Raw genomic sequence first — 20,167 nt, 5'->3', positions numbered from 1 at the left:
CTCTATCATACCCGAAGGAATCTCAAAGTAAATATTTTCAAAAAGTTCAGTAGGTTGAGGAGCAACTCTTTGCTCTTCTGGTCAGGGTGAAGATACCCCGAACAAGCCCCTCAAAGGATTAGTTTCCATAGTGACAGGTAACAGAAAATTTTAGCACACTATATAAATGTTTCCTTACCAAGTTCCACTCACCAAAAGCGCTACACTCCCCGGAAACGGCGCCGGAAAAGAGTCTTGATGACCCACAAGTGTAGGGGATCTATTGTAGTCCTTTTGATAAGTAAGAGTGTCGAACCCAACGAGGAGCAGAAGAAAATGATAAGCGGTTTTCAGTAAGGTTTCCTCTGCAAGCACTGAAATTGTAGGTAATAGATAGTTTTGTGATAAGATAAATTGTAACGAGTAACAAGCAATGAAAGTAAATAAAGTGCAGCAAGGTGGCCCAATTCTTTATGTAGCAAAGGATAAGCCTGGACAATTTCTAATAATGAGAAAGGAGCTCCCGAGGACACATGGGAATTATTGTCAAGCTAGTTTTCATCATGTTCATATGATTCGTGTTCGGTACTTCGATAATTTGATATGTGGGTGGACCGGTGCTTGGGTACTTCCCTTACTTGGACAAGCATCTCACTTATGATTAACCCCTATTGCAAGCATCCGCAACTACAAAAGAAGTATTAAGGTAAACCTAACCACAGCATTAAACATATGGATCCAAATCAGCCCCTAATGAAGCAACGCATAAACTAGGGTTTAAGCTTCTGTCACTCTAGCAACCCATTATCCACTTATTACTTCCCTATGCCTTCCTCTAGGCCCAAATAATGGTGAAGTGTCATGTAGTCAACGTTCACATAACACCACTAGAGGAAAATACAACATACATCTCATCAAAATATCGAACGAATACCAAATTCACATGACTACTAATAGCAAGACTTCACCCATGTCCTCAGGAACAAACGTAACTACTCACAAAGCATATTCATGTTCATAATCAGAGGAGTAATAATATGCATAAAGGATCTGAACATATGATCTTCCACCAAGTAAACCAATTAGCATCAACTACAAGGAGTAATCAACACTACTAGCAACCCACTGGTACCAATTTGTGGTTTGGATACAAGATTTGATACAAGAGATGAACTAGGGTTTGAGAGGAGATGGTGCTGGTGAAGATGTTGATGGAGATTGACCCCCTCCCGATGAGAGGATCGTTGGTGATGATTTCCCCCTCCCGGAGGGAAGTTTCCCCGGCAGAACAGCTCCGCCGGAGCCCTAGATTGGTTCCGCCTCGTGGCGCCAGAGTTTCATCCCGTAAGCTTGCCCACGATTTTTTCCAGGGTAAAAGCCCTCATATAGCAGAAGATGGACACCGGGGGCCACCAGGGGGCTCAGGAGACAGGGGGCGCGCCCAGTAGGGGTGGGAGCGCCCCCCACCCTCCTGGCCAGGGTGTGGCCCCCCTGATGTATTTCTTCCACTCAATAATTCTTATTAATTCCAAAAACATGTTTCGTGGAGTTTCAGGACTTTTGGAGCAGTGCAGAATAGGTTTCCAATGTTTGCTCCTTTTCCAGCCAGAATTCCAGCTGCCGGCATTCCCCCTCTTCATGGTAAACCTTGTAAAATAAGAGACAGTAGCCATAAGTATTGAGATAAAATGTGTAATAACAGCCCATAATGCAATAAATATTGATATAAAAGCATGATGCAAAATGAACGTATCAGGGAGGACCTGCAACGTTTGCACGAAAAAGACGGCATGCCTCCAAAGCAGTATGAAGGTCCTGCCAGCTACGCTCTTACCGAAGAAGAGAAGGAAATCTTCTTTGAACGTCTGCTCAGTATGAAGGTCCTGTCTGGATACTCGTCGAATATAAAGGGAATAATAAATATGGCAGAGAAAAAGTTTCAGAACCTAAAGTCTCATGACTGCCACGTGATTATGACGCAACTACTTCCGGTTGCATTGACGGTGCTTCTACCAGAAAATGTTTGATTAGACATTGTGAAGCTATGTTCATTCCTCAATGCAATCTCTTAGAAGGTGATCGATCCAGAAATCCTACCAAGGTTAAGGAGTGATGTGGCGCAATGTCTTGTCAGTTTCGAGCTAGTGTTCCCACCATCCTTCTTCAATATCATGACGCACGTCCTAGTTTATCTAGTCGACGAGATTGTCATTCTGGGCCCTGTATTTCTACACAATATGTTCCCCTTTGAGAGGTTCATGGAAGTCCTAAAGAAATATGTCCGTAACCGTGCTAGGTCAGAAGGAAGCATCTCCATGGGCCATCAAACAGAGGATGTCACTGGGTTTTGTGTTGACTTCATTAATGACCTTAAGAAGATAGGTCTCCCTCAATCACGGTATGAGGGGAGACTGAGTGGAAAAGGCACGCTAGGAGGGGACTCAATAATATGTAGGGACGGGCATTCTTGGTCTCAAGCACACTACGCAGTTCTACAGAATTCTACCTTGGTGACCCCGTATGTTGATGAACGCAAGAACATCCTGCGCTCCAAACATCCCGTCCAGTGTGACGACTGAATTACATGTGAACACATCAGGACTTTCGGCAGTTGGTTGCAAACACGTCTCAGGGGTGACAACACTGTTTCTGATGAGCTGTACTCATTGGCGAGGGAACCATCTTCGACTATAATGACTTACAAAGGGTACAAGATAAATGGAAATACATTTTACACGATCGCCCAAGATCAAAAGAGCATCAACCAAAACAGTGGTGTCCGCTTTGATGCAGCAATGAAGAGGGGAAAGGACACATATTATGGTTATATAGTGGACATATGGGAACTTGACTATGGACATGATTTTAACGTCCCTTTATTTAAGTGCAAATGGGTCAATCTGTCAGGAGGCAGGGTAAAAGTAGAAGTGGTACAATTGTTAAAATGGCATTGTATGAGATTTGTATATTGGTAGTACTATTTTGACCTTAATATGCAATGTACGATTAATATCTGGACCTAAATGGACTTGATTTCATTTTCCATTCTCGAATGTGTTTCCCCTGTCAATCTCATTGCAAACGATCTATATTGTGGACTCAACATCAAGATTCGACATTATTGTACAAAATTGGTTTCTTCAACTGTGTGCCTTGTAGAGGGTAGTATTATCGCCCACGAGTGTCCATCATTACCTGTCTGTGTAACTTTGACCTCATCACCCACAGGTAAACTTATTGTCGAATGTGTGCGCTGCTTTAAGTCATTCCACACACTTCATTTTTGCAAAGCTTTTGCCAATAAACTCCCATGATTGACCCCTCTTCGAGCCGACGCGTGGCCAAACGAGTCGGGCGGAAGCTTGCGCAGTTGCGCGGGAACATGCTCACCAACGATACATTTGGCGCCTCTTCAAGCCCACACATGGTCAAACGAAACGTGTGTGGATGCTCAAGCATGTACTAGAATCGTTTGCTAGGAACGCGGTGATAATACGTGACGACTACAGGTCGTCCGGTGCCCATTGTTACAATGCCCATTTAACCCTTGTGTCTCTTCAACCTTTCGACCGCGTCCCAACATTGCAAGAAGCACACACACGACGACAAATACATAGAGGGTATCTTGCGCGACTCCAATTGCGCTCCCAGCGGCTGCCGACGACGAGCGGCAGTTCACCATGCATGCCATAGTGGACACCCATAGACGGTTCACAAAGCTCTCAGTGGTGTACACCAACGATCCAATCCGGGTGGAGAACTCCATCCACACTATGGAGCTGTTGCTTGCTGCCCAGAAGTACAAAGTGGCTGGGTTCGACCTCAAGTACACCCACGCTTGTGTCGGGTATCATTAGAGGCCGCCATCGCCTAGATGTGTGTGTGCAATCGTGTCCTCGTCTAACACTACTTCCTAGCCACAAGGCCTCGCGAGTGTTTTGCCAGGTTTGTCAACAACCCCCACTACAGGTTCGCTACGATGGACACTACCAATGATGTAAAGGTGCTCAAGAATTCAGGAATTGTCTGTGAGAATCTTGTCAACATCCAAGGCCAACACAAGATCTGGGATAGCAAGAAGTATGAGAAGGACTCACTGGTTCACCTCACTCAGGCCATCATCGACCCCTACTTCAAAGACATGAAGGATGCCTGCAACAAGGACAAGCTTGCTTGGCACTCGACCTGGATGGAGAAACTAGACAAATACCACATCATGTACGCGGCCAAGGAGGCATACACGAGCTATGGGATGTACAAATGGGTCGTTGACATGAGGAAGTGCCTCTTTCATTACCAAAGCAGTGAGGGATCCATCCGGAAGCAGAGCAATGGCAAGCGCCATCACAACAAGAAGTAGATGATTAGATCGATGACCACTTCTCCTAGTTTAGTAAGCGTTTATTTGTTTATTGAGGTGTGTGTGAATGTTGTGTATAGTCACTTATGTAATTGGATGTTTAATTTGGTTATGCAATCATGTTCTTATAAGTACATATGTTGTTCTTCTATAGACGAAGAAAATCACATCGCACACGGACGAAACTAGGGAACCCGTCGATGATGATTTCATCAATCGCTGACAATTGTATACCAACCAGTGTTTGCCCACAACACATAAGAGTTACTAGGAGGAATCGTCTGTGTTATTATCTGTCTTTCCACACAGTTCTGAGTACTGACCTGCTCACCGCGTATCACACACATCTTGTTAAGCCGAATCATTTCTGTTTATTTTGGCTCATCACAAACAGTTCATCCCAGTGAACTGTATGCCGTCTATCGCACACATCTTGATCTGGCTGACCGTTTCTGTTGTTTTGGCTCATCGCAAATAGTTCATTCGAGTGAACTATATGCCATCTATCGCACACGCCTTGAGCTAGGTGATCGTTTTTGTTGTTTTGGCTAATCACAAACAGTTCATCCGAGTGAACTATATGCCATCTATCACATACACTTTGACTTGGCTAACCGTTTATGTTGTTTTGGCTCATCGCAAACCGTTCGTATAGACCAACTGTATGCCATGTATCGCATGCGCGACTCTAATCTAAATTGTGCTTGATGTCTCCGCCATCGCACACAGTTCGTCTTATTGGTAACGGTTTTGTTATGATATCGTTTGCGATTCATGCATCGCACACCGTTTGGTCAAAAGCCCTCTGATACATGTGTCGCGTTAGCACCATCCTGCACTAGTGATAGCAGTATCTAGATCTCTCTCTCTCTCTCTCTCTCTCTCTCTTTCTCTCTCTCTCTCTCTCTCTCTCTCTCTCTCTTTGATATTCAATATAATGATCTCCTTGGAGATTTATTTGATGTAATTCTCGCGGCGTGTTTGTTGGGATTCGATGAATTATGGGTTTATGATCAGATTATTCACTGAAAGTATTTGAAACCTTTTGAGATCTATTTATGTGTGATTTTATAGCCTTGTATTTCTCTCTGATCTATTCGTCTTTTTTGGCCAAGTAGATTTTTTTGGCCAAGTAGATTGATTTATCTTCAGTGGGAGTGGTGCTTGGTGGTAGGTTCAATCTTGCAGTGTCCTTACTCTATGACAGGAGGATTTGCAAGGCACGTATTGTATTGTTGCTACTAAGGATAAAACGACGGGGTTCGAACATAGTGTTTGATCTTACTTTGTCAACACTATGTCATCTTGCTTAAAGCGTTACTCTGTTTATCATGAACTGAATAAGTTGAGATGCATTGCTGGATAGCGGTCTTGGGGTAGAGTAATAGTAGTAGATGCAGTTGGATTATATAGTCTATTTGTCATGAACGTAATGCCTATATATGAATCATGCCATAAAGAATCATCATAACTATGTGTTATTCTGTCAATTGACCAACAACAATTGTCTTACCCACCGTTGCTATGCTTATGAGAGAGATGCCTCTAGTGAACCTATGTCCCCCGGGGCTATTCTTCATATTTACTGAAACCCTAAAAAATGCTCGTTGTTTTATTTTGCTTTTGTTTTATTTTATTTTATTTATATTTTTACCACTATCACATTTAATCCTTACAATTGACGAGAACAAGGGGATAAGTATTTGCTTTGTGTGTGTGCATGTACCATTCACATCGTTTGTGTGGTGTCTCCTATTGGTTCAATAAACCTTGATTCTTAGCTGTGGGAAATATTTTTTACTACTTCCCCGTCTCAAAATAAGTGTCTCAACTGCAATACTGCAATACAATTTTGTACTAAAGTTAGTACAAAACTGAGACACTTATTTTGAGACGGGGGGAGTACTATACTACATCACCCTTTGATAACCCACAAGTGTAGGGGATAATTATAGCCTCTTTCGATAAGTAAGAGTGTCATACCCATCGAGGAGCTAAAGGTAGAACAAATACTCTCTCAAGTCCTATTTGCCACTGATACGACTCTACGCACGCTTAGTGTTCGCTTTACCTAGAACAAGTATGAAACTAAAAGTACTTTGTAGGTGTGATAGGATAAGTTTGCAAGATAATAAAGAGCACGTAAATAAAAGCTAGGGGCTGTTTAGATAAAGAAGCAATAAAGTAAATATAGCGAGTGTGGAAAAGTGGTGGTAGGAGTTGTGAAATTGCCCCTAAGCAATTGACTACTTTACTAGACCGGTAATCACTATTGCAATTCTATTTGAGGGAGAGGCATAAGCTAACATACATTCTCTTCTTGGATCATATACACTTATGATTGGAACTCTAGCAAGCATCCACAACTACTAAAGATCATTAAGGTAAAACTCAACCATAGCATTAAAGTATCAAGTCCCCTTTATCCCATACGCAAACAACCTACTTACTCGGGTCTGTGCTTCTGTCACTCACACCACCCACCATAAGCAAATCATGAACATATTGCAAACCCTACAGCGGGAATCCCTCACGCTTGCGCGACACAGAGAGCACCATAGGATAACACCAATAATAAAATATGCAACTCAAACCAATCATAGCAATTCATCAATCATCGATAGGACAACGAAAATCTACTCAGACATCATAGGATGGCAACACATCATTGGATAATAATATGAAGCATAAAGCACCATGTTCAAGTAGAGGGTACAGCGGGTTACGGGAGAGTGGGCCGTTGAATATAGATGGGGGAAGGTGATGGAGACGTTGGTGAAGATGATGGAGGTGTTGGTGTAGATCGCGGTGATGATGATGGCCCCCGGCAGCGCTCCGGCGCCACCAGAAGAAAGGGGGGAGAGCCCCCCTTCTTCTTCTTCTTCTTCCTTGACCTTCTCCCTAGATGGGAGAAGGGTTTCCCTTCTGGTCCTTGGGTCCCATGGCATGTGAGGGGCGAGAGCCCATCCGAGATTGGATCTATCTCTCTGTCTCTCTCTGTTTCTGCGTTCCCAGATTCTACCCTTTCACCGTTTCTTTTATATCCGGAGATCCATAAATCTGATTGGATTGAAACCTTTGCTCAGATATTTTTCTAAAAATTAGCTTTCTTGCGGCCAAAGTAGAGCATCAACCGCCTTACGAGGGCCCCACGAGGGCGGGGGGCGCGCCCACCTGGAGTGGTGGCGTGGGCCACCCTCGTGGCCACCTCGGGCACCGTCTTGCATTGATTCTTCTTCCCAAAAATCACAAACATTCCAAAATAATTCTCCGTCCATTTTTATCCCGTTTGGACTCCGTTTGATATGGGTTTTCTGCGAAACATAAAACATGCAACAAACAAGAACTGGCACTGGGCACTGGATCAATATGTTAGTCCCAAAAATAATATAAAAAGTTGCCAAAAGTATATGAAAGTTGTAGAATATTGGCATGGAACAATCAAAAATTATAGATACGACGGAGACGTATCACCCTTCCTCTTCAGGGAATCCCAACAATATCACAGGCAGCAAGCATCATGGTCGTGCGCGTCTTGTGGTCCTTTAACGCTTTGCGGACTAAATAGGGCATTAGAAAGATATGGATTGATTAAAGCTCTATGGTTCTAATGTTGTTCTTATGTGACTAGCTTGACCCTGACTTATATGGGTATTGGGATCTAAGGTTACATGTTCTAGGTCAGTTAGGAGGAGCCCTCTGTACACTGCTTGTCTTGCCTTGTACTTCAAGTCTTTCGGGCCCACAACGTTATGAAGCCATGGGCCGAGTTGATTGACCCATGACATAACTGACCTAGGGCACCAGGCTGTCCTAGTTAGGCCTGCTGTAAGTTGAGGCACCCCTAGTCCATAACACGGTCACCACATATAAGCACTTTCTCTTCTAAAAAAGATATATAAGCACTTTCCTAGTAGTGATTGCACATCAGGGTATTTTTAATATTAGTAGGTACGAACTATAATGAATAAATAAATCAAATCGATGAATTACTTAAGTTTCAGTCATAGTAACTTACTAGCAATATTAAGTTTCTATCTCCGTGCAACTTAACACAAAACTTTTTTGATAAGTAAAGCTAGTGTCACTCTTTTATTTGTTGTTAGATCCGAGATCAGACTATTTGCTACTAGTCAAATTGAATAAGTCCAAGTAAGAGTTCTCCGAAGAGAACAAGCGGGGTAGAAGAACAAACAACTAGCAGCATAACCATCAACAGTGTGATTCAGCATGTAGTAAACAGATTCAAGAGGTCTAGCAACAAAACAATCTGAGTAATCACAAAATAAACAGATTCAAAAGGTCCAGCAACAAGAAACATCAATGTAGATCAAATATACAACAAGAACCAACTTTTTGAGCAAAAGCTCCAGATATGCCTCTCCTCTTGTTGTTAATGTCGTTGATGTATTTCAATCGCTGAGAAAAGCAAAGGTTCGCTGCCTTTTCTTCTACACAATTGTTCGTCCAAGACAAGTGTTCTTGCAGGAGAATAGGGTAGTACTACAAGAATAGACAACAAGCAAGAAGAAAAGCACAATGAATTGTTTCTGTACAACACTTGATATTTCTCAACATTAGTCCCCTCTTCGTCCATTGTTATGCTGCCTCACACAAAGAGGTACTATATCGCTTCCCATTTACAAGCGCATCACACACATATAGAAAGCGCTATACGAGAGAAAACAGACAGTATACACAAATAATTTTGCAAACCCTGCCACAAATCAACGGTCCACAATATGTGTCTGGCCGATCCTGCGTGCAACAAACCCCCTCCTGCTGAAGGAGGCCCGCAGAAGACCCGGTGTGAGAAGAAAGTCACTATAGTCCGTTTTCTTGGATGACGTTGAGGCATTCGCACCTGCATGTGTGATGAGTATTTTGAACTAGCCAACAAAAAATAATTTGGTGTCGACATTGTTATTTTTTTTCTCTTGACCCACATAGTCATATGTGTCGACACTGCTACGCACGTGGCTTAAAAAAGAGAGATTTAGCTATGTACGCTGCCAGACAAGCAGTAGCAGTTTGTTTATGTGGACACGGGTGAGAGTCATCCACGGCCAGCACTAGACGCTTCTGCTCCATATATGCATCGTCGTTACGAATATTAGCAACATAGCATTGACAAAAATGTAATGGCCGCTGCAAAGAGCCAAAGATCATGTGTGGACAATCCATCTCACGGCATCTCTAAAGTCAACCTGAGGAATTTTTTACTTGGCTAGCTCTTCAAGATAGAATCTGGACGGCGGATAAATTGGCAAAGCGAGGATGGCCAAATTGTGATGTTTGCCCTCTCTCGACACTTTCGCTTGGCCCTTCTTTGAAACGGTTGAAGATTGGTGGGCAAGCACTTGCGTCGAAGGAACGCCAGATCGTCAAGCCAAGGCCTCAATCACCATGCTTGTCTCTTGGACAGTTTGAAACGAGCGGAACGCAAGGATTTTTAAGCATAAGAGTGCTCCACCGCCAATCTTGCTTTCGTCCATCTCCACCGAGGCAAACTTTTGGGTCATCGCCGGAGCTAAGAGATTAGGATCTTTTACCGCTCGCGAGTAATCCGCATGTCGTGTATTTCAGTGGCTTGTAACAAACTATATTCTCTTTTATTTATTTGCCTCAGTTTAAAAAAAATGTCAACCTGAAGTGCAGGAAACCGATGCCCAAATCAATTATTTATTAATATTATGGAAGAAACTTTTGCATATCACTGCAGGAAAATGGAACATTGTAAGTAACAACAATTATAAACAGGTATGTGGACCACCTAGCGACAACTACAAATACATAGAAGTATTTAAAATTGATATTACTTGAACGGAGTAGTTAGCGAAAATAGATAGAGTAGATAGGTACCTTTGCCAGATGGAGATCCAGAAAGTCATACGTGGCTTATCTAGCATATATGTACTGTTCATCGACGCCGAAGGCACCAATCAATACTCTACTCTTGTTATTTAAAGACACTCTAGTCTTATTTTGAAAACGTCTTACTCTGCCCCTAGTCCCATCATGCAGGGAGGGGAGTGTGAAAGTAAGCAGAAGAGGATGAGATACCGCTGAATTGGCTTCTCTGTCTGTCTGCAGTGTAGACTAATCTGGCACTGGACTGGACTTTCTTCAATTTCCTTTGCGATTTCGGTCATCTACAGCTAAACACAACATCAGGCTTTTCGGAATCCAGCAAACTCGTTCGTGTAGTACGGTAAAAGTCGATCCGTATAATGTACTCGTAGCAGTCAGCAGATGTGCACATTTGTATAATCGGAGTACCGCAAAAGTACACGACGGCCGGCCGGCCAATGTGCTGGGCTGGTTGGTGAGGTGGTCATGTGAAACAAAACCTTTTTATTTCCCCCAAAAAAAAAAAGGAATCCTCTCACGATTCGCTCCCCTCCTCCCTCTCCGCCCGGTCTTCCTTCTCCCCCCTCCCCTACCGACCTCCAAACCAAGTCCCATTTCCCCATCTCATCAATCCCTCCATAAATCCCCTCGCCTCGCTTCCCAAATCCCCTCTCGCCTCCGGCCTCACCTCCGCCGCAGCGGCGGCAGAAGATCGGCTCTTCCTCCATCCGGTGCCGTTCCAGCTTTTCCTGCGCATCTTTTGGAGCAAAGTTCGCGCCGGAAAGCCTTTTTCTCGCTGGAGGAAAAGGTCGCGGGTTCAATCACAGGTGGAAAGCTCGTCGCTTTTGCTCCCCTGTCCGTCTTCTTTGGCGGGGGCTTTGGGGAAAGAGGAGGAGAGATCGCTCGCTGCTGGCCTGGGCCGCAAAAGGTTGGGATCTCCTCTCCGCTCCTCCTCCTTCAGTTCTTCCTCCTCTGCATCCACCAACGCCTCCATTTCTGGCGTCCAATTCCTCCACTTTTTGCAGCAGGCTTCTAGCATATAAGTTTGCATCGCTCTGATTGTTTCATTCCATGTTTATTTTCATTTGTTTACGCTTAGATGAATTGTAAATTCTTTTTCCCCTTCCATTTCACAACATAGAAGTACAGGTTTCTCTGAAGTTTCTGTAGATCTTGTACCTGCCACAGTAGCAAAGAGATATACTATGCAACTGCACTGCAGGTCATAAAGGATAAAAAGGTCAAACTTTGTTCCTCTGAGAGCAGTGGGTCAAAATTGTGGTGCCATGCCTGCCGTGTGACATGATCAGGTTTATTTATACCAGTAAAATGGCGCCTTCTGTTAGCCTTTCGCCATCAGAGGGCTTTGTTTTTTCCATCCACCCATCGCCATCAGAGAGTTGGCTGTCTGTGTAGCCAATTTCCCATCATCTATCGTGCATTCAGTGCGCGACTAGAACCGGTAGCCCACTGACTCGAGACTATTCAAACCAGAATGCTATTAGTAACGAAGCTGTATTAGTAATCTCTAGTCCGCGATTCCTTAGTCTATAAGTGCCGATTGCTTTACTTAGTGGATGATGAGTAGTTTACAGCACCACTACACGCTAATCTTCCTCCCATTCGCTTTCCTTGTGTATATGCAGTGACGGAAAGCTCATTCAGAAGACCTTGGCTGCTAGGAGATCGGTGAAGTTCTGGTTGTCATTGCAGAGTCTCCGGCAGATATGTCTTTCCGCAGCATAGTCCGGGATGTTAGAGAGAGCTTCGGAAGCTTATCAAGGCGGGGCTTTGACGTGAGGATTTCAGGCCTCCCTGGTCTTTCCGGCCATCATCACCGGGGGAAGTCTTTCGGGCCACCGGGTGAGCCGCACGGCGGAGCTGTGGTGGCTGATCAGAATGGCTGGGTTGGTCTTCCTCCTGAATTACTTCGTGATGTGATGAAAAGGCTGGAGGAAGGCGAGAGCACTTGGCCCTCGCGCAAAGATGTCGTCGCTTGTGCGGCGGTCTGCAGCGCGTGGAGAGAGATCTGTAAAGATATAGTTCAGAGCCCGGAGTTCTGTGGGAAACTCACTTTTCCGGTGTCGCTTAAACAGGTAAACATCCAAGTGAATTATCATGAATATTTGCAGCTGTCGTTCATGATGGGTAGCTTGTATTTTTTTTCTCATGTTAACAGTCTAAATAAAAAATTGAAACTGGGAAACAGTGGTCGCATGAATCTCTTAAGAAATCGACATAATAGTAGTTGGTATGCTTACCTAGTAATTTGTAGCAATTTTCTCGTAGACAATTGAAAAGTAAGATATGCCTGCTTAGAAAAGTTTGCCTACTGAAAAGTACTAGCAGATAGAGGCTTCTTAAGTGAGAAAGACGTGCCTACATAGTACTCCGTACATATGAAAGTTTGCACCTGTCTGACTCTGATTTGATGTTTTATCTACAGCCAGGACCTCGAGATGGATTAATCCAGTGCTTCATTAGAAGGGACAAATCAACACTAACCTATTATCTCTACCTCTGCCTTAGCCCTGGTAAGCATATGTGCTGCTTCTCTCATTAATCTCACACTAAACAATTGCTGTGTGCATTGCTTTAGTAACCTGGTAGTCAACGTTGCTGGATACTGTGCTGATTATATGTTATGTGGCATGTAGCTGTGCTTAGTGAGAACGGAAAGTTCCTGCTAGCAGCTAAGAGGAATCGACGGACAACATATACCGAATACGTAATTTCTGTGGATTCTAAAAACATCTCGCGGTCAAGCAACGGCTATGTTGGAAAAATGAGGTCAAGTACCTTCCTTCACGATGTTCTTACTATCTATTTATCTAACATTCGGTGATTTAGATCTGATATTGTATGTACACCAACAGGTCGAATTTCCTCGGCACCAAGTTCATCGTCTACGACACTCAGCCGCCATACAATGCCGGGAGCCTCGTCCCATGCCAGCGAGGCAGCCGCCGCATCTCTTCCAGGAGGGTCTCCCCAAAGGTGCCCACCGGTAGCTACCCCATTGCCCAGGTGAATTACGAGCTCAATGTGTTGGGCACCAGGGGGCCGAGGCGTATGCAGTGCACGATGCACTCCATCCCGGCCTCTGCAGTCGACCCGGATGGTGTGGTGCCTGGGCAACCCCAGCAACTGCTCCCCGGTCCGTTCGACGAGTCCTTCCGCAGCACGAACGCCTCCTCCAGGTTCTCCATGGCAGACTTCAGCAGCTCTCGCTTCTCAAGCTCCCGATTCTCAGATGTAAGTGGTGGGTTGCGTCGAGAGGAGGAAGATGGGGAGGCCAAGGAGAGGCCATTGGTTCTCCGCAACAAGGTGCCGAGATGGCATGAGCAGCTGCAGTGCTGGTGCCTCAACTTCCGAGGCAGGGTGACGGTGGCCTCCGTGAAGAACTTCCAGCTGACGGCAGCCGCGCCAGAGGTGACGGCCGCTGCTGTGCCGCCGTCGGAACCTTCACAGCCGCCCCAGCAGCAGCAGCTCCAGCCGTCAAGTTCATCGTCGTCCTCGACGTCCGATCACGAGAAGGTGATCCTGCAGTTCGGTAAGGTTACCAAGGACATGTTCACCATGGACTACCGGTACCCGCTCTCGGCATTCCAGGCGTTCGCCATCTGCTTGACCAGCTTCGACACCAAACTGGCCTGTGAATGAATAGACCAGTACAGTGGCACAAGTGTTTACGTGATAAGTCCATCAAGATCTTTTTCTTTCTCTATTGCTGTTGTTGATTTACTTGTTTATTTCCCCGAGTGTCAAGAATGGCAAGAAATATAAAGGTTTCGTTGTTGCTATGTTTTTCATGCCTCTGAACTTTACTGTACATTGTAAGTATCAGCAAAAGATATAAACATCTTTGAATATGCGTGCATTTTTCTCCCCTGGCCAATGGCGTGTACTCGCATGAAGTCATCTGTAATAAATCGTGCTGCAAGCAGTCAATAGGGATTAAAATTCTGCATGTCAAAGCAGCAAATGGCTTTCTGGGATCATCAGATGGCCGGTGGAAGAAGCATTTAGGCAGGAGAAATAATTATACAGTTCAATGGTCTACACCTATGAAAATTATGTACAATTAACAATCCACAGTCGACTATCTTCAGATACTCTTCCTGGAATCTTGCAAAAAAAACCCTACAATCTCTTAAAACCTTCATAAAATGCATAACTGAGATGTTTACAGAAAGAGACCTATCACCAATCAATCAACATTCCCCAGATCCTACAAAAAGAAGGCAGCAGAGAGCATATGCCAAATTCATCCAAATTTCAAACACCCCGCGGCCCTCACTGACGAGCAACTTGTTGGTTTGCCCCTGAAAACTATTTCTCACTGCAACGGCACGCTCATATACAATCAGCGGAGTTCATCGGGGAGCTGCCTCTGCTCAGGAGACGAGGGATGTGCAGCGTTGGTCACTGAATAGAAGTCCAGATCCCTAGTTTGATCGGAGCTCTCAGTAATGGTTCTGGTCATAACCGGGATCTCAGTGTCTGAATCACTTCTGCGATATCTTGCACCATTGCTTGTAGTGCCCAGCTCTAAGTCACTCAATTCATCTGACCGGCGCCGTGAGGTCTTCAGGATGTCGAGGCCCATCTCAAGGTCATCCTCCACTTTGGCTCGTGGACGGTGGGGCGTCTCATCTTCGGGCACACTGGAACGGCTGATTCGTGGCAGGGACGCAACATGTTCCTCTTGAACGATGGCTCGCAGGTTGATCCTAGAAGGCTTCCTTTTCGTGCACAGGACCTCGAAGCAATTGTGTATGCAACCAAGGTCAAACGCATTGGGTTGGTTGCTGTACTTGTACTTGATATTCTCATATGTTGTCTTGAGAAAAAGGAAGTGAAAATTTAATCAAGTTTAATAAAGTTGTTATTGAAATAAACATAAAAGTTCTTATTATTTCAGCAATGCATAAAAATATCTGCCATGGAAAAATCATCCAATGAGATTCACTACATTTCAGATTAGCCAGTGTAAGCATTATATCTTATCCTTATTTGAGAGTAGATAGCTGAACATAGGAACTTTCTACATTGTATCTCAAGGCAGTCCATGTACCAATGTTTTCGTGTGAGGTATGCCTTAACATTGACTTCATAGGTTTAGGGGACTAACCTTATTTGTTGCAATGAGGTAAGAGTGGAATCCGGTGAGACCACCAACAAACCAGAAACAAATGAAACAGTATCCCATGACTGCCACTGATGCTGGAGATGCTTTAATTGCCTCCACCACTGAACGATGATCCTTCATGAGAAGACTGATATATAATGCAGACATTGTAAATACATAGAAACACAGGATTGCTGCCGAACAAACAAACCAGAAGAAGTAGCGGTAATTGCGCTGCAAAGGTGAACATAAATGCAGATAAGCTGAGATTGTTTTGACAGTAAGGGCTGTCAGGTAGCCAATGGTTAAATAACTAGTTTGATTCTTTGAGAAGGATAAATAAATCAGCACAACAAACCTGTCCAATACATTGACCAACCCAAGGGCAGTGGTGATCAAACCGCTCGACACAATTATCACATTTGGAACAGTGGGAGCAACGAGGAGGCCGATATAGCATGCAAGTTTCACAATATTTTACTCTCACGGGCACACCATTGACCATGATCTCTTTTATCCGAGGGAACTGGAGAGTATGAGGAGCTGAAGAATCATGAGAAAATTCCTCCACAGGTGGATTTGAATTCCTTGGTACAATACCTGGATCTTGAGATGAGGTCAAGAAGAGCAGTAACAGTACCTAACAATCAGATTTTGCAGAGAGGATACTATAATTTGGCAGTTGTTTATAAAGTAGCATGAAGTAAAATTCACAAAATAACTTGTACTGTTGAGAGAACATAACTCATGGAGAACGGTATCGTAAACAGATAAATTAGTTTGCAAGAGCAGAATATAGATAAAACTACTAGTGAATAGACCAAACCAACAACAAAACTGAGGCGTGGGTTTTCCAACACAGGAAATAAATATAGAACCATGCATGAAACATGTGTAGGTGAAAAAGGAAGATGAAAAGATCACAAAATGCTCTGACCAGTAGAGCCAAGTACAGTGTTTTATTGGCTGATGAGAGAAATTACAGTTTCACATATATTGTGCAGTTACAAACAAAATTCAATTGATGTATCATCTATGCCAAGGTTGATCTACACTACTTTGTAACTAAGCGAAAAGGTATCATCCAAGGTTCCCTTGATAAGAAACTAGGTCATTAGCATGTTCGCAACTATATCCACATCACAAAGTCTTAAATGCAATCATGGCCAAAAGATAGTGATGGCTTAGTGCACTTTAACCATTAACTGCTGCTGTATGATCATAATGGCCTTGAACTAACTGCTAGCCACAAAACTACACCTTGCCAAACATGTTGACATGCAAGTGTGCTTAACTTTTACTAGTTACATGATATCTTGCATCTTGCAAATTACTTTTACGTTGAAGCTCTCAGAAAATGTGTCGCCATTCAGGACTTTTCTCCAACTGAACAAAGCAAACACATGATCTGTGATGAACACAAATCCTACCAACCTATCCAAAACCCTCAGCATAACTCTGTAGTAGATAGGCGAAGAATGCTTACTCACATGAATTGTCAGGACTACGGTAACAACCAGAATTGCATACCCTGCGTTATATGCAGGAAAGATGTGAATGAGATTTTTGCCCACAAAGATGCAGAAGACAACAACAGGGGCCACGATCAGCGAGAAAGATAGTAGAGTGGCCTTGGCATCTGGTCCAAAGATCAATCTCCCACCACACCAGATTATCTGAAGAAAATGAGAGACGTCATTGAAACATTCGACAGCTTCATGACACAAAACACTACAACATCATGAGCAGAGTGAAGATGTCAACAAAGTTTATGTCGTGCAAGCCCCCTCCCCCTTTGCCCCTCTAAATTGCCCTTCCCTTCCATTAAACCCTTGAACTGATGGAGTATGTTTGCAAGCCCTGTGCATGATTTTCTAAGCAGCCTGAGCCCTGGTTGGATTAGCAGCAACAGGGTCTGCACAAAGACAAGAACCTGGACCTCCCAATTGGATTATCTTATTGGTGGGGAGAGGACGGTCGCCATTTACAATGGCACCCAAGCTCCAAACCGATCCACAATAGTTTATTCACCGTCTCGTCAGCAGTGTATGCAGTTTAATATACAAATCACCCGCAAATCAATCGAGTAACCAGCTAACAGATAAAGATACGGGCCTTATCCAGGAGCAGTTACCCCGTTCCCACTTCTTACTCGCCAGGTTAGACAGAAAGAAGACAACAAATCAGAAGGAGTGGCAGAGATGGCACTGCGGCGGCGGCCACCGCCAATCGATCCAGAGCAACACGGATTTTCTGAATCCAACTATCCAAGAAGGAAGAAGGGGGGCAAGAATAAAGGGAGTAATCTAATCTCACGTACGTTGTTGCCTCTCCAGACTTGGTAGACCCGCAGCTGCTTGGCCATGGCCGCGCCGCCCGCCGCCGCCGCCGCCCCGGACCAAGAAGGGAAGAAATGGAATCCACCAGTCGCAGTCGCAGCCGCAGCCGCAACCAGCCCTTGTACTCCTCCGACCTCTCCCTCTCTCCACTGGGAGGAACTCTTCTTATCTCTCCCCACCTCTCCCTCTCTCGTAGATTTCGTCTAGAGAGGGTGAGGGAGAGGGGACAGGGCCACGGCCAGGGGGGCACGGGAGCGAGATGCCATCAATCGCCGCTGGCGCTGGCGCTGGGTCTTCTTCCTCGGTGTGACAGAGATGAGATGAGACGAGATATCTGGCTGGCAAAACTAAAAGATTTGATCTTTAGATGGGCTATGCCTATGGGTCTAGACTCTAGACGAGGGGAGGAGGCAACGTCGTTACGCCGGAGTACTACCAAAGAATCTGTTCTTTGTTCCCTGGGACACTTTTCTCTCGTATGTCTCTCTCTTTTTCTTTCTCTTTCTGATAATAGTATACAGTATAATAAATGCCATAATATTTTCTTTTGTTCATAATATTCGACAGATCATCCGGTGCTGGAGTAAAATGGCAATTTACCAGGCCCCTAAAAATAGCAGTTTCTGCGATCGATGGTACTATTGGAGTGGGGATCCGGCATAGCATAAGGATCACATTTTAGATCCCTTGATTAAGGTCCATGTGTCAACAACTATTCATGATGACCTCTCTCTTGGTTAGGATCCATGTTTCAATTATTATGACTCACATCATGAATATGAATGAAATTATATGTTTTTTTTTCATTTTCATTTTGTTAGAAAGGGCAGGCCTGGCGTAGTGGTGAAGTACTCCCCACTTGTGTCAAGAGTTTTTGGGTTCGAGGCAGCCTCGTATAATCCTTCCCCACGCCTCACCTAACGTGGAAGCTTCTCACAGGGGGTCTGTTCTTTTTATTATTATTACTATGAAAATTATCAGTTACTTCCTCCTAGTGTCAAAAACGTTCGGGACGGAGGGAGTACTATATTGTAAACATCAAGCGGTGAGAAGTTTTGTCTATCTGGCAAAATGCTTAATCACCTCCACAGTTTACACTGCCTTTAGAAATTTTTCCACGCGTGGATCATACACGATCCTTGACGCTGGAAGAATACCAGCAAAAAGTAACGTATTTAAATCAAAACTTCAACAACACGTTCACGATGCCAATAAAAGGTTATTCTTGCTACCTGGGAGGGAATATATGCTCTCAGTTTGATGCTATTCTCTCCCTGCCTAGCTACTGATTGAGAATAATCTGGCATGTGTGTGAAGCTCATCTCAGACCAGATGATCAGTAATAACCACGAGAACCTGGGATTTCCTGGAGGATAAGAGTAAGTGGGCATGGTTTCTTGTGTGAGAATAGATTGGCGAAATTAATCAATCAATCCCATGTGACGCGATGTAAATAGTTGGCACTGCTCACTGCATGATGCTGTCTGCTTGATTTGATGCTGTTCTGGATTTGGACCAGCTATTTCACCTGTCAGTCAGTCAGTCAGCCAGCCAGCCGGATCATGGGCCCTCCTCTCTTCCTTCCCCAGCACTCATTCAGATCCATATGGATGTACTACCTCTTCCGTCTCAAAATATATTAAGCTTTTGTAGGCTAAACTAAACTAGCCTAAAAAACGAAGGTAGTATTTTTTGTTTAGTTTTTTCCTTTCTTTCTAATCATCTTTTTGTTGAGTTTTTAAGAGTTTTTCAACCAATTCTCCTAGCTGGGATGTAGTAATTTGATTTCTTAAGAGAAGAAAACATATAAAAACTATCTGGCCATGTGGAGATATATCAGAACTCTGATCGAGGCAGGATCTGCCCTAGATAACAAAAATGAAACATTTGATTTACAACTCACTGATCGGGTGGAACTTCTCTGCAAGCTAAGGGATGATTTACAGCTCGAGCAATCTCGTGACCAACAAATGAAACTGAAGTAGAAACTTTCTGCTCAGGATGGCAGAAGCAGCACAAGGGGGCACACCCCGCTAACTGAAGCAGAGCGCCTTCAAGAGAGGAAGAGCAGAGCCAGGGACGTCAGTCCGAGGAAGCAGCTCCACCGGAAGGCCGGAAGCCGAGCCACCGCCGCACTGGGATCGCCGCCTGGGCTCGTACCACCTTTGGGCGCCCTGGGTGGCGACGGCGGTGGGGGTGGAGGAATCACGCAGGTTCCGAATGTCGAGTTGGCCTGCAGCTCAGTCAGAGGTCACAACATGAGCATGCAGTTGCAAGAAACACAACATTATCTTTAAAGAAGTTGTTGCAAAAGGAGATCAAAAAGTAGGTGGTAGGAAATGTAACAGGACTGAACACTGTTAGACAGAAACGTCCTTACCTTGCAGTAAGCAATGTTGTCACAACCACATACAAGATGGCCATTAGCCACATCGGTAGCCAAGGGAGCGCCTCCGCCGTCGCTCCTCTGCGTGATTCAAATTATAAGAAACCAATCTGATCGACGAC

General features: G+C 44.4%; 2 protein-coding genes across 2 annotated transcripts; one reads left to right on the top strand and one right to left on the bottom strand.

Annotated features, from left to right (window-relative positions):
- Positions 1–10,730: 10,730 nt before the first annotated feature.
- Positions 10,731–14,061, top strand: LOC123162143 (tubby-like F-box protein 12). Its single transcript, XM_044579936.1, has 5 exons — positions 10,731–11,117; positions 11,836–12,285; positions 12,636–12,723; positions 12,847–12,979; positions 13,066–14,061. Exons 2-5 carry the CDS (start codon positions 11,917–11,919, stop codon positions 13,850–13,852), a joined length of 1,377 nt encoding a protein of 458 aa, XP_044435871.1. The 5' UTR covers positions 10,731–11,117; positions 11,836–11,916; the 3' UTR covers positions 13,853–14,061.
- A 272-nt stretch (positions 14,062–14,333) lies between these two features.
- LOC123162144 (protein S-acyltransferase 8) lies at positions 14,334–18,012 on the bottom strand. The gene is made up of 5 exons (XM_044579937.1): positions 17,641–18,012; positions 16,811–16,996; positions 15,679–15,960; positions 15,324–15,554; positions 14,334–15,032 (listed from the first exon to the last, which is right to left on the bottom strand). The coding sequence occupies exons 1-5, from the start codon at positions 17,683–17,685 to the stop codon at positions 14,556–14,558; spliced, it is 1,221 nt and encodes a 406-aa protein (XP_044435872.1). The 5' UTR covers positions 17,686–18,012; the 3' UTR covers positions 14,334–14,555.
- Positions 18,013–20,167: the final 2,155 nt, after the last annotated feature.

Source organism: Triticum aestivum, chromosome 7B, assembly GCF_018294505.1.
Source record: "Triticum aestivum cultivar Chinese Spring chromosome 7B, IWGSC CS RefSeq v2.1, whole genome shotgun sequence".
Lineage (NCBI taxonomy): Eukaryota > Viridiplantae > Streptophyta > Magnoliopsida > Poales > Poaceae > Triticum > Triticum aestivum.
This window is presented reverse-complemented; position numbering and strand designations above follow the sequence as displayed.

Bases quoted from the DNA above. Each gene is read 5' to 3' on its own strand.
- LOC123162143 (XM_044579936.1), top strand. From the start codon at position 11,917: ATGTCTTTCCGCAGCATAGTCCGGGATGTTAGAGAGAGCTTCGGAAGC. The intron at 12,724-12,846 runs GTAAGCATATGT...TGTGGCATGTAG, and splicing joins CTACCTCTGCCTTAGCCCTG to CTGTGCTTAGTGAGAACGGA. The intron at 12,980-13,065 runs GTCAAGTACCTT...GTACACCAACAG, and splicing joins GGCTATGTTGGAAAAATGAG to GTCGAATTTCCTCGGCACCA.
- LOC123162144 (XM_044579937.1), bottom strand. From the start codon at position 17,685: ATGGCCAAGCAGCTGCGGGTCTACCAAGTCTGGAGAGGCAACAAC. The intron at 15,961-16,810 runs GTGAGTAAGCAT...TCTGATTGTTAG, and splicing joins CCGTAGTCCTGACAATTCAT to GTACTGTTACTGCTCTTCTT. The intron at 15,555-15,678 runs GTTTGTTGTGCT...TCACCTTTGCAG, and splicing joins TTGGTCAATGTATTGGACAG to CGCAATTACCGCTACTTCTT.